This window comes from Cavia porcellus, unplaced genomic scaffold, assembly GCF_034190915.1.
Source record: "Cavia porcellus strain 051 isolate PalLab524CR breed Dunkin Hartley unplaced genomic scaffold, mCavPor4.1 scaffold_15, whole genome shotgun sequence".
NCBI lineage: Eukaryota > Metazoa > Chordata > Mammalia > Rodentia > Caviidae > Cavia > Cavia porcellus.
This window is the reverse complement of record NW_026947498.1, coordinates 69,286,173-69,300,494: the sequence shown is the minus strand read 5'-3', so window position 1 is coordinate 69,300,494 and position 14,322 is coordinate 69,286,173. Positions and strand designations below refer to the sequence as shown.

The following is a 14,322-nucleotide window of genomic DNA, read 5'->3' as shown; positions in this document are numbered from 1 at the left end:
AGCGACTCCATGTTGATCTACAACCTGCACACATGTGAGGTAAATGCAATTACTTCTTGATTTTAATTAATATTATTTTATTTTTAGTGGATGAGAACACCAGGTCTCCAAAAGAAATACAAACGTCTCAAGTCTCAGGGCTTTTTGGTGGAGACACTGGATTGGCCCAGCCTCTTCTGTTGCCAAGCTCTTGTTTTCCCACATTTTACTGCCTGAATGCTCAGGAAGCATTGGCTCCACTTCTCCTGCCATTTGGAGTTTGATTAAAAACAAAATACGGACCACGTTATCACAAGTGCTTCCAATACACATTTATTGCAAAACCACAAGCAAGAGAACTGTAATGTCAACACCACCGTATTTCCTAACTGAACCACCCTGAAGTGCATTTTCCAAAGACATGGAGGCTCGCTCGGAAGCCCTGCTCTGAGTGCCAACGACAACCCCTATTCTGAACTGGAAGTTCTAAACCATTAAACATTTAATTAGCACTTTGGCAAAGCAATACACATTACCATTTCCACAGTGTAACAGCATAGAGATTTAAATGCATCTTTATTTTTCAGAATCTTCAGTATTCACAATGTGTAAAATGAAGCAGCATTTTAAATAAAATGTGAAGCCAAAACACAGTTTCTTCAAAAGTCCCGATTGAAAGGAAGAAAAATTGCACATGGATAATATTTATCAGTGCTTACAGTTGACATTAACTATAGTTCCCTAAAAGGATAAAAATACTCAAGACTTCAACATTTCCTTACAAAAGTATACTTGGCCTTAAAATAAAAATCTATAAAACCCCACATATTACAAAAGTAAAATGCAAAAAAAAATTGTCTTTTTATTAAAGTGTAGTACAATTTTTACACAGTTAAGAATTACTTAAAAACACAGGACACTTTGGAAGTTGTGATGTGTCGCCATGAAATTTTTCACCCACCCAGGTGGCAGATCCTGTACCCACTGGACCCCAGCAAGTTTTTGTGGGGGCAGCGTTCGACCACCCCCATACCCATTCTTGCCGCATCATCTCTGTTAGAGGAAGAAAGTCTGAACATGGGTGTCACAGGAGGGCAGCCCTTGCCATCAAGGCACCCACAGAGAACCTGTATCTTGGTGTGGCCGTGTTAGCTAGGTCCTGGTGTTGAGAGGAATCTTAGGAGTTGGCCCCCATCCTCTGAGAAAGTTCCAGCCCTCTCCCAGAGGCAGGGACTCTGTCGTAGCTTGCTGGAGTACAATTTCACAGTAGTGGCCAGAGTTCCACTGCGGAAGTCTCTTCCCCCAAGCAGGAAGGCAGTTAGAGCCTCAGTGCTGCTGCCCAGAGGGAACGGGAATGGGAGCGCAGCCTGAGAGTCAAGACCCGAGAGGCCCAAGGTGGGGGTGCAGGTTGGGGGTCACGTGGGGCAAGCCCTTCGGGCATGCTAGGCCCCCAGTATGGAGAGTGGCGATGGCAGGACCGAGGCAGGCTCCCTGCCAGCTGCCGCCTCGGTTCTGTTTCTGTAGTCACCTTTCTCCCATCTGGCACCCAGGGTTGCCTGGCTCCCTAATCCGACTGCAGTGTCCCGGTGAGCTGTGACAGCCCAGTAACTAGCTGTGTGAGACAGGTCAAATAGCCCCATGGCTCAAGAACAGAGCCAAAGAGCCCAGGCTTTTGGGGAGCGATTTGGGATAGGTGGGCTTTCTGGCTTGCTTTGGGATGCTTGGCTGAGGCTGGGAGCAGATGGAAAAGCCTGATGGAGCCTGCTATCCTCCTCGGACTTCCCTAGGTTTATCTACAGTCAAGAATTGGTTTGAAAAGTAATTATTCTGGCAAAGTATATGAAACACAACAAAGTGGGTATGGAGCTTGCCCCCAGTCATAAAACTTTTTTTGTGTGTGTCTTTTTGAGACAGGGTTTCACTACGCAGTTCAGGCTGGCTGTGAACTCACTTTGTAGTCCAGCTGGCCTTGAACTTGTAGCGATCTACCTGTCTCAGCCTCCTGAGTGCTGGGGTTACAGGCATGTACCAGGAACATTCTTTTGGAGGGGAGAATGTGAAAGTTTCAGGTGTTTTTTTTTTTGCGGTACCGGGGATGGAACTCATGACTTCGCGCTTGCCAGGCAGGCGCTTATGCCAAGTTTTAAATAAAACACAGCTCCTCTGGGGCAGCACTGGATGTCTGGACGCACATGGCTTCCTTAGAGCATGGGTTCCACTGCACCAGTCAGGGGATCTGGGAGAACTGGGTCCCCATAGAGATTCTACCTTCTCCCTCCTATCTGCTTAGGAGCTAAGAGGGAAGAAAGTATGAATTATCTTCAGCCTCTCCTCTTCCTGCTGGGATCTTTTGCCCTAATTTGTTGTGCTCCCCTTGACTTCCCTGTTTCTCGATGCTCCCATTCTTTGAAAGCAAAAATGTCTCAGTACTAAGGGAATGGCTTTGGAACAGACAACAGAGAGGCTGTGGAATCTCCATCCCTCGAGAACTGAGAAAGCAGTTGGCCAGACAGAGACACACTGCAGGCGGGGTGTGCTTGCAGGCAGGAGCCTGGGCCAGAAGACTCAGTAAGAAGAAGCCAATTTCTGGTTCTGCTTTCCAGAGCCTGCTTCCACTACAACTCTACACCTCCAAGCCTCCTCCAGTAATTCAACTCAGCAGACATTTTAAAGACATGTCTACAGAGCTGGTTTATGGTTTATTTATTCTTGACGGTGCTAGGGATGGAACCCAAGGACTTCCATATGCTAAGCACATGCTCTACGGCTGAGCTATACCTCAGCCCTTAGGCCTGCATTATAGTTCCGTAACTCTACCAGTGTGGTCGCCCAGATCGCCTTACATGGTCCCTTTCCTCCCCCTTGCTACGAGGCTCCTCTCTTGGCCTAATCCCATGCCTCAGTGAATGTCAGCACGTCTGAAATCTTTGGAACCTTGTTAGTTTTCCCTAAGAGACACTTATTCTCAAGCCATCAAAACAGATTTTTCTGCTTTTCCTTTCGAAGGCTGTCCAGGGGCATTTGTTACTCTGTGAAGATCACATTTAACTGTACTTTGATTAGGGAGAACCATGGATTTTTAATAGCTCAAGAAAATAAGATTTAGAATATATTTTCCCAAGAGAGTAAGATCCCATGCAGAAACCGAGACAGCTGTAGAAATGAGCTAAAAGCTTCCAAGAACTCTTTGGCTTTATTGGCTTTGAATTATAGGATTTTTTTTTTTTTTATGAATAGGCTCACTGGAATGCAAATCTGAGGGCAAGAATCTGTCTTGTTGCTCGCAGTCTCAGTGTCTAGTCCAGCAGCTAGCAGCCAACAGGAGCCCAGAAGATGCTGATGGAATTATAGGATACAGATTCCTCCATGCTGGTTCTTTTCCTTCTTCTTTTAAGAATATATAATCTATTCCTTCCAGCATTTAATATTGGCTAAGATAAAACCCATGTCTGACTTTAGAGTGTTTCACTATGTTCAAATGGTATTATGAAGTAGAAGAAGAAAGATAATAGTCTGCTTTAAGAGGAAAGGAGCAGTTCATGGAAGAAATATTTAAGTTAAAAAGAGAGATGCATTTCGGGATCTAACAAAGAAATGACTGGTAAAGAAATACTGATGAGAGGTAGGTAAGGGATTAGCATCCTGCTCATCAGGGAACCCTTTCCCGGTCAGATGCAAAGGACAAGTCCAGGCAGCAGAACAGAGCCTACACTGGGAGTCTGCATTAAGCTTGAGTGAAATAAGGACAAACATGGAGGGGCTTCTCTATTCTGAGACAGAAACACAGGACTAAGATGTCAATCGATTTTTCATTCCTTGCAGAGCAAGTCAAATTACAAGAAAAGCGGGAGAGTTGGGGATTAAGATTCTTTAGCACATGGCGTAAGGATCCTAGGGCTCAGGTCCCAAGAACAGCAGAGGAGGGAGGGAGGCTGGCTCCAGTGAAGACATCTGTGTTAGTTCTAACATGACTTCGTCAGCAATAACAGGGCTAGGAAGAGCAGTGCGGTGTGAAGGACCGAGTCAGGGAAGGACTAAGAAACTGGCTGCCAGGGACATGCAGCTCCAATTCTAGCTGGATTCCACTGGGCAGAGCCTACTGTGCCCCCGCCAGCTCTCCATGTTCCTTCTAGGCACTTTGAGTCTCTGAACGGACCCCACATAAGTAGTTAGGTGTGCAGGCCACGATCGTGATTTTGTTTGGGATTTGTGCATGCAACTGTAGAGGAGGATGGTAAAGTTTTCCTGATACTTAATTTTCAAAAGCTTCCAACAAGACACATTTCTGATGGGAAAGGAAGTCAATAAATATGACATGTGAATTAATTAAAATCTTCTGCAGAAATTAGACCTTCTTTCGGTGGGGGTAGATTCTTTGGATTCACCAACACTTAGGAGGCAGGACAAACCTAAGATGTGTCAGATGTGGCTGGATGACACTCCCTCTAGGGCAGGGACCCGAGGGGTTCTGCAACCTCCAGCACCCAAAGAAGGTCCTGTTTGCCCGCTGATGTCTCAAATTTATCATTAGGAATAGTTCCTTTTGGTGTTGAGTATCTATTCTTCCGTAAAATTAAAATCCTTATTGGAAAAGAGACCAATAAAGCTTGTTGGAAGCTTTGGGGTATGTGTATCTCAGTGTGTAGCAGTTGTTAAATTCTGTCTTAAGAGGAAGCTAGGAGCCAACATCCTTGTCCTCCCAAAGGAAGGATAAGCCAGTTCATCAGAAATAGAGTAAGAGTAGGGTTTGGGATTTTTTCTGCCAACATTGATTCTATGCCCCAGGACAGAGCCAGGTCCTATTTGTGATGGAAATTTTAGTGAACAGAATAAACTTTTCTTGAAATCAATTGTGGCTAGTGATGATATGAGAAAATCATATGCATGATTAAGTATTTGGGAAACTGTCATGATTTCTTGTCATTGTTAGTTCAGGTTTGTTTTTTTTTTTTTTTTTTTTTTTAGATCTTTCTAAAAGATTCCAGTGGATAGAAACATCTTTTTTTTTTTTTTTCATTTATCTTTCATAGGTATACACTGTGCAGGTATCCAGAATATACTCTGTATCTAGAATGAATAAATACATAAATGAACAAAGCAATAAGTGGACATGATAGCAGTCTACCTAGGGCCTCTAACACAAGCAACATGGCCTTCTGGAAGGGCCAAGTTTAGGGAGAAGGTAACGTTTAAACTGGTAGTATTGGTAAAAAATACTGCACTCATGTTTTTCTGCTTTCTGCTGTGTGTGACTAGTAGATGTAGATAGGAGAACTATAAAATTTTTCGGTTGAAATGAACATCTACTCCAACTCTCCCATCTAGAGGGGAGGAGCAGTAGCCCAAGGAGAAGGGGCCACTTACCCAGATCTCTTCCATGCTGGGCTGCTCTTTGGGCTCATTTCTCTCTCTCATAGCATCTGTCCCTGCATCAGAGTCACAGGTAAGCTGTGTGTACTGACACCTGTGTACAGACCATACCTTGGCATTCTGTAACTGCCCTTAGTAAGATGTCTGCAGAGCTCTACCAAAAGATTGGGGCCATGTAGAAATTGACGTTGTAAAACAACTTATAACACTTTCATGACATAACTCTAGAGACCCAAGTTCAAAGATCAGTTTTACTATCTGACCTGTCAGTTTGATTTCTATAGCTGCAAACCCAAGGCACATCACAATGAATCAAATAGGTATCTGATTTGGTCTGATTCCAGGGGACAGACACTGCACCCTCACCTGGCTCCCAGAAGGCTACCCCAACATCAGTTGACAGATTTTTCTCTTAATGCATTGGATAAATTTTTTTTGCATTGGATAAATTTAATAAACTCCACATTTCATATATAAAGTCCTTTGGGAAAATAAACAGCATCTGCAGTTATCTCTTACCACTGACAAAAAGCCATTCCTTCTTGTTGAAAGTGCACGTAGCAGAATTTTTCTTTTTTTTAGCATAATTTTTCATGTGCTCACGGACACATGAGGGGTCACACAAGGGGGGCTACTCCACAAATGGAACATGAAAGTGCAGGAAAGCTCATTAGTCTTAAAGACTGCAGGTGAGACGCTATTGGAAATCATTTTAGAACACTGAAATAAGCATGGACTGGGATTTCTGAACTGGAAGAAGCCTAAGGGATCCTCATTGTTCACTGGCTTAGTTTACAGATGTGCATAAATTAGCAAGGATGTGACTTGCTCAAGGTCAAATATCTGAAGTCCCCAGTCTGGGATAAAGTCAGAGCCTGAGGATCCTAAGCCAGGACTTGCTCTGAATGCCCTCTGGTACAGTCCATGGGGAAGTCTCATGGCCAGCTCTTTTCTCTGTGGCTGGAAACTCACACAAGCCGGCCTCCACACAGCTTGCTCCCAAACATAGTCAGAAACAGGAAGAAAGAGGCAGAAAGGAGAAGGCTGGACAGGACCGGAAAGGAAGAAGTGACCATATTAAGCCAGGTTCCTGTTCTGCTATGGTTTATCAGTTCTCCCAATTGCTTGAAAGGCAGGATAGCTGAGGAAGTTACCAGGAAGATGATAAGAACTGGTAGTCTCTATGTGAGATTTTATTTTTAAACCATGACCTTATTATCTTTCTGTGCTCTACAAAACCGGGTGCCTCTGTAGAGACAGGAGAGCCAAGAAAGCTCTGTCAAGAAAATCTACCTGGATTTTGGGAGTGGGTCATTTATTTCCTTCTCTCACTGTGCAGAAACTGTAGTTGATATAAACATAGGCACTATATTTCCAATAAGAAAATGGAATAGTGCATATTGCAGTTCACTTTTAGACATCAGACTCCGATGGTGCTCGAGGCTATATAGTTAGGTCTATGAAATCTCTGTACTAATCACTGCTCCATTTGATGAAGATTCATCTGGGAGAGAAATAAAGGTCTCAGAAATGCGTGATTCTGCCCATAAATTTTATGCCAACATAGTCCAGGAAACAGTTCCCTAGATGATTCAATTTAAAATGACCACTAAGCTTTTATACCTATCTATGTAAATGCACAGAGGGTCCATCATGGCTTCTTCCAGAGAAAAGAAAGGATTAGTCAACACATTTATGGGAAGGAGACTTCACTCTGTAGTCTGGTCTTGGGCATTTTATGATGGTTCCACCTTCATGTACTTTTTGTATAATTTTCAGAACTTGAAAAGTAAAAGTAAGTTTAGTTCAAAAAATTGTTTTTGGCTAGGATATTGGTCATTTATGGAAAAAGGCTGGACTTGGAGTGTGGAGACATGCTAAAACCCAGCTGTGTCATACCTCAAGGCTGATTTTTTTTTTTTTTTGTCTTTTTCCTTTTTTATCGGTACCGGGGATCGAACTTATGACTGCCTGCTTGCTAGGCAGGTGCTTATGCCGCTGAGCTAAATCCCCAGCCCCTACTGATTTTTTACCTATTTGTTAAATGAGGTGGTTAGAATAGATCATTTCTTTCATTCTATAATCCTTTTGAGTAAAAGGGAGGAAAGCCAATCTAAATGAAACACTATACTACAGTGCTTTGAGAAATATCACTTTCTACCACTGAGGTAAACACAGTGTCTCCCCTTGCATTTTGTTCAATATTGCAGAAGCCTCTGGTATAAATTAGAAAACCCAGCGGAGAATGTGAAGAGTAATGCAGTGTTTGGGTTCATTTTCCAATAAACTTCTGGAGTCTCCAAGCCTTCCAATATAGAGCTAAAATGGTTTATATCCTTTTATCATTATCAAAGTTGCTGAAATCAACTCCATGCTTTTATTTAATTTTCTAGCTATGTTTTTAAAAATTTAAATAAAGCCTTGCTGAATGAACAGCTAGGGTAAATTGTGCTCTCTTTTTGAGAGTAGGCTGAAATGAAAAGCTATTGTTTGAGGCCTGCCAGGTAATAACTGAAGGGCCACATAAAGCAATTAGCTCGTATTTTAAGAATGCAGTGAATAATGGCACGCTGTTAGAGATCTCTCAAGTTCCCATTTTAGTGAAATTCTAACTTGGAAGAGCAAATGTGAGAACTGTTTAATCTTTTCCCTGGATTTACTCAGGTTCTGCTCAGGCCAGCACCCTGTCTGGAAGAGGCAGACCCAGGTGCGTGGCCCTGCTCACCCTTCCGATGAGAATGAGCTTTCTCCAGGGAGCCGAGTTCAGATTCCTGCAAGAGCTGATGAAGCTGAGGCAGGCAGAGGGCAAGCCAGAGCCTTGGGAAACTGCATGGCGGAGTGAGGCTGGTGCCGTTTAAGACCTGACCGAAGATGAGTTTAAGTTAGAGACTGAGGAGTATACCTGTCTACCAGCTCTGCCCATTGCCCTGCCAGGGCTGACACTTCGGAGGGTTTCCCAAGGGCCTTGGAATTTGTTCCTAGGGTCATTCCTTAAGTCTGAGGAATACTTAAGTCTGAGCTTAAGTCTAGCAGAGACATGAGGATACTTGATGGGATACAGGAGAGCCAGGATGTCAGGTGGTGAGCAGCAATCACTGCCTGAGACAAGGAGCCGAGTGCATGCCTGAAACCTGCACTCCAAATCCTACTCATCTGTTCTAGGACGGTCCAGTGCTATCTCCCAAGTACTGATTATCTTTCCTAGAACAAACCATTTGATGGGACAAAAATGAATTTTATCTTGTCCCCTTCTGTATGATAACTTCAAATTAAAGTGGAAGTGTATTTTCCCCTATGTTTATAAAACAGGCCTAATCAAATGTTCTCATGGTTTTCTGTATTTCCTTCTTATTGCCATATCTTTTTTTAAAGTTTCTTTTCAGGTTACAGCTTTTGTGTTTATTTTTTGTGGTACTGGGGAGTGAACTCAGGGCCTTGTGCATGTTAGGCAAGCACTGTATCTCTGAGCAACACTCAAAGTTACACGTCACAGCTTTTCACTTGCTTGGTAATGTATGATCACGGCAGTGTCTGTACTTCCTATTGTAGGAGCAAATGTGAAATTAATGTGACTTTTAACATTAACTGGAAGCAAATTTGCTATGCATTTTTATTTGATCTGGAATTTAAAATGAAGCATGTATAAGGACAGACTACAAGATGAATCCCTGGATTTCAGTAAAAATAAGAGTAAAAACAACTAATTAAATGTAGATGGGGATTTGATGTCTTCAACTTAAAATCCCTTAGCTAAGTTCACTCATTAGAAGGACTTCATAAAAACAAGCTATAAACATTCTCAGTAATTAAATATGAATATATGGGCTATGATAAAACCTGGCCCTTAGGCCATATATGTTTAAATATACAAAATTAAATGTATACTTGAGTCCCTCTTGTTTTGTTAGCTCCATTTTTCAGTAAAATGCAAGTGTATAATTATCATGTTCCTATACTTCCACCATGGATCATGTTAAAAAACACCTCTTCCCATAAAGTGGTAAGAATTAGTTGATAAGCCACAGGGAGCTAACACCATAACATGTGCTTACCAGTTAATAACGCTGTTGGTTGGGTTTACGAGAACTGGATTATTTATCAGAATCTTTTCATATACTGTCACTGAAAGCTAAGCCTTTTGAGACATTAGAGACCCTATAGGATAATGATTTACTTGAAACTTTACTTCTAAACCAAACAGTCACCTCAATTGGTTCCCTGAACACTGTGTGCTCAGTACTGGCAGTTTATCTGTAGCCCCATCATTTCTGGACAGCGAAGAATGTTCATGAACACCCTAAATGGTCTGTAGCAAGTTGCAACTCTGAGAGGTGGTGAAAATAAACTAGTTTAGGATTCAAAATACTGATCGTAGTTCTCCTTTACCCCTGTGCTGAGCCCTCCACAGTCACAGGTTCCACATCTAAGGATTCAGCACACTGCAGATAAAAAATAATGGGGGAAAAGCTGGGCGTGGTGGAGCATGCGTGTACTCCCAGCACGTGGGAGGCTGAGAAAGGAAGATCATTGGGAGTTCGAGACCAGCCTGGGCTACAAAGTGAGCTCAAGGCCAGCCTGAACTGCGAAGTGAGACCCTGTCTCAAAAACACAAAACAAGGCAAGATAAAACACAGAAACAAAAATTTAGGGGAAAAATACCTATGTACTTAACAAGTACAGATTTTTCTTTTGCTTTCTTAAATAATACATTACAATGTAGAAGTTACATGTAACTGAAGGATTGCATTAGGTATTACGAGTGATCTAGAGATCATTTAAAGCACAAGAATCCAATTTTTGACTACACAGAGTAAGAATGAATTTCCTATCTAAATAACAACACACACCTGTCTTGCAAGGCATGATGACACACACCTGTAATTCCAGCAGTCTTCGATGCTGAGACAGAGGAAACAAAAGTTCAAGCCCAGCCCGAGCAACTTAGTGACTTAGTGAGAATCTGTTTCAAAACAAAAATCAAGCCAGGCTGAAGTTGTAGATCAGAGTGGAGACCTTGGGTTCAATCTCCACTACTACAAAGAACAACCAACCATCTCAAAAAACCATAAAAAGCAACCTGTCTTGGGCACACATGCATGTAGGTAGGGTGAAATACTATTTTCAGTAGTCACTGAATTTTACTCACCAAGTTCACGAAACATCTGACACACACTGGTTTCCATTTGACTGTGTGTGATGAACACCGGAGGTAAAGTGAGCAGGCACTGTGCCCTCCCCTACACAGTCTGGCATTTAAGCACCAATCATACGATAAAATAAACATCACATAATAATGTTCACAGTACATGATCTTGGGGGACTGAGTCACTAGCTGTCCAGGGATGCACACGGCCCAAGGGCTGGGTAGTGGACACCTGGAGAACTATCAAGACAGCTCCCCTGAAAGATGACGATGTGCCTCTATTTTGGCTCACCTTAGCACTACTCCTGCGTACGATATGCACAGAGCTGGCTAGGAGAGCTAGGCTGAAAGACACTGTGCTGTCAGCTGAGGTGGAGCTTTGAGAAAGAGGCAGTGATGTCCTAGGCAATTAAGGCCTGCATCAGAGCTAAGGAAGTCGACCTAAAAAACAAGGTACTTCTTGAGACTGTGTTATGCGGATTTCTCCAAATTTAGTAGTTTCTGCAAATCTCTCTGCCTATTGCAGAGGTGCCATTGTGCCCCCTACCTAGCCCAGGTAGCAGAACTCACCTAGTTCCTGCTATTCTCACAGTCATTCTACCCTGAGCCACTTTCCTTTTCACAAAGGATTAAAACTGGGTTTGGCCCTGGGTGGGTTGGCCTCTGCCTGGACTTTAGACCCTCTGGGCTTCCCATAACTGCAGATGCCATCTCTGTCTCTTTTCTGGCCATAGGTCTCACTGGATGTGGTAGACTGGAATTTATTCGTGAGAGTTCCAGTAACTTTTCCATGGGATTACAATTTATAAGCTCCAGGCCGCCATGAGGTTTGGTTTGGGTGTTTATAAATGATAAATACTAACCCAATTTATATGAAGGACTTGAGCACCCAAGGATTTTGGTATTTGCTGGGGATCTTGGAACCAATCCCAAGGACACAGAGGGCAGACCAAAACTAGTATTTTGGCTAGATACTTTACCTCTCTATGGATAGATTCTGTGGAATTCTAAAATGAGGGTTTGGGTCCGTGGAAGGTTAAGATTTCTTACAGTTATAAAAGGTCATTTGGGTTTTGTTTAGAAAGTACAAAGCTGGGTCAGGGATTTAGCTCAGCGGCATAAGCACCTGTTTGGCAAGTGCAAGGTTGTGAGTTTAATCCTTGGTTACCGCCCCCCCCCATTAAGAAAGTACAAAGCTAAAACTTGTCTATTTTGATGCAGACTAAAAATAAGAACAAAGACAATATGATTTGCAATATTCAGATAAATAATATCTATGCCCAGGTTCCCTTCCTACCAGGTTTGCAGATGAAATTCTGAGCACTTAAAACAGCTGCAGTTTGTGACTGGGTTGTTCTGGAGGGGTAAGCCAACACAGAGGAGATAGCTGGCTTCCTCTCATCTAATGTAAACTGAACAGAGTTGGTGCCCGGTACAACGCAAGAGGTGCCAATCACTACCCACTTGGGGTACCTTTGAACTAAATCGGTCATTTAGGCAATTTTTTCTAACATGTTATTCTGTGTTTTGTGTTAAAAGTATAATTAACTTAATTAAAAAGTTCTACATCAGAGGTCTTATTATAGCAGGATTTTATACAGCAATGTCTTTAAACACAGCAGCTGTGGCTAAGGTCAAATCCCTTATACCACCCCCTTTGCTTCTGTCTCCTCTCGAAACCTGAAAAGGCGGTGGTTATTTAGCAACCTGGTCATGGCCCGCTGATCTCCTCAGTGGCTGGCTTTCAATCATCCAGAATTCTGCCTTCTTTTTATTGTACTTTTACTCATTCTAGAATGTGTTAATGGAACAAAGCCTAGCTTTCATAGATCTCTTCTTTTTTTTGGTACCTGAGATTGAACTCATGACCTGACGCTTGCCAGGCAGGTGCTTACACTGCTGAGCTCAATCCCTGGCCCTAAGACCTCTTCTCTTTAACAAGTTCCTTTTTGCTGCCCAAAATGGGCAAAGTTAGAAAGGGAGATGGTTGAAAGGTCACTGAAGTTGGGTGTTATATTCGTAGATTTTCTGACATTCCAAGTTTCACAATTGGAAAGAAGTGTCTTAGAAGACGCAAGGGAGTCCTAGAATCCTCCTCCAGGGTTGAGGTGAGTAAGTGCAAAGCCATAAACTTGTTAAAGGACCAGAGAGGTGCTGGGGTGTGTGGTGCTGGGGGTACGGTGGGTGGTGTGCACATGCTACAGAGATTTTCCCTCTGTCCTTCCCTTTGCTTTCCCACTTGGACCAAGGTCAGGAACAAGGCAAAGAAAACACACAGCTAGTTGACAATGGAGTGACAATTTCAAGTGAGGGTGGTTTCCACGAGAGGGGGCTGGAGGAAGCACAGACTAATCAAGGAAAATCTTTCCTCTCCATCTTCCGGAGGAATATCGCTTTTGCATTGGAGTGCTCTTCATTCATAGTGGACTACCTATCTGAGAGCCGCCAACGAGTAACTTTTAGTTTTAAAAATGTCTATTATTCATAGAAAGAAACCATGTATTGGCAAAATGTTGCCCTGCCAAATACATCTGAGTTCATACAGAATTGGGTATTTTATATCCTAAATTGAGACACAAGGATACAACTCAGAAATCACGCATACGGTTTTGAAAGTTTCAGTGTTCTAAATTGTTCTTTTCACACAAAGGTCATTTAATAAAATATAACCCTGGTAAGTAACAGTCAGTGCTGGGCTTTACAGCTCCTGCCGCCATGTATAGGTTGGAGACACACATGCTGTGTGGTTATCATTTCTCTTTTAACAAAGTCCTAAATCAATGGAATTACACTCTTCATATAATCAGTGTGGCTCTATCAAACATTTAGTCATCCTTGCTACAATGATTTAGGGCTTTGCAGATGAAACTGTATTCACAGAAACAAGGGCAGACACAGCACCTATATTCTGAAGTCTCTGGAAAGCACTTCTCACCATGACAAGGAGGCCAGAAGTTTCTGACCTGATTAAAAATAAAGACTCATAAGAAACGGCTTTATTAGAAAAACATGTAGTGTACACGTGGCTAATTTCTATCCAGTACGTCACTCAGCTATTTTGTATTAAAATCTGGTATTATATAGGGCTTAAACTTCCTTGAGAAGTTAGTGGCATTTCTTTCTGATCTGTCGTGTGACTCGAGAAGGTATCTTCATGTGACAAATGCCCTTCCTTTCTTTGCCCAGTCACCCCGACTTAGTATTAGCACTGGCACAGCACACAGAAGGGATTACCCATGGCAGGTAGTGCTCCACGTGTAAGACCTCAGCCTTCCGGGCACAGGTCCATCCATCACTTGTAGAGTTTTAAAATTCCCTATTCCCATGCAAGTCAGTCCTGCATTATTACTACTAGTAATTAAATTAATGCAATAATCTGTAACTCAACAGAACCTCTGAATGAAGTTTTCTTCTCCTTTCTTTCCTCTTAGATGTGCAACTCTGAGCAAATGTGCAGTGTGCAGTATTGATTTGCAGTCTCCTTTTAAACTCCTTCAGGCTGTGCTATTACACTGAGACAACCACATCAAGATAGAGTCTGTCGTAGGATTCCCTGAAGCACAGAATGAGGAGGAGACTAAGCAAACACGACCCAGGAAGGCACCAGTTGAACCAAGACAATTCTGCAAGACAAAAATACGGTACGCAGTTTTGAGCATTCATGTAGCACCAATGACCACCACCTGTGTGCCTAGAACAGCCTGTTCTACAGTCCAAAGCACTCACAATAAATGTGCCCGAGGTGTACTGTGAGGATACTGGCTTTCAATAAACAGTGAAAATTGGGAGCTAAGTGATGGGTTTGATAAATTATATGGTTTTCATGTGGA

General features: G+C 42.6%; 1 protein-coding gene across 1 annotated transcript in view; it reads right to left on the bottom strand.

Annotated features, from left to right (window-relative positions):
* Positions 1–286: 286 nt before the first annotated feature.
* Slc49a4 (solute carrier family 49 member 4) overlaps positions 287–14,322 on the bottom strand; it is a 111,636-nt gene continuing 97,600 nt past the window's right edge. Inside the window, exon 9 of the mRNA XM_063225086.1 lies at positions 287–14,115. Coding sequence (XP_063081156.1) covers positions 14,000–14,115 — 116 coding nt within the window. The 3' untranslated portion in view covers positions 287–13,999. The remainder of the gene's footprint in view (positions 14,116–14,322) is intronic.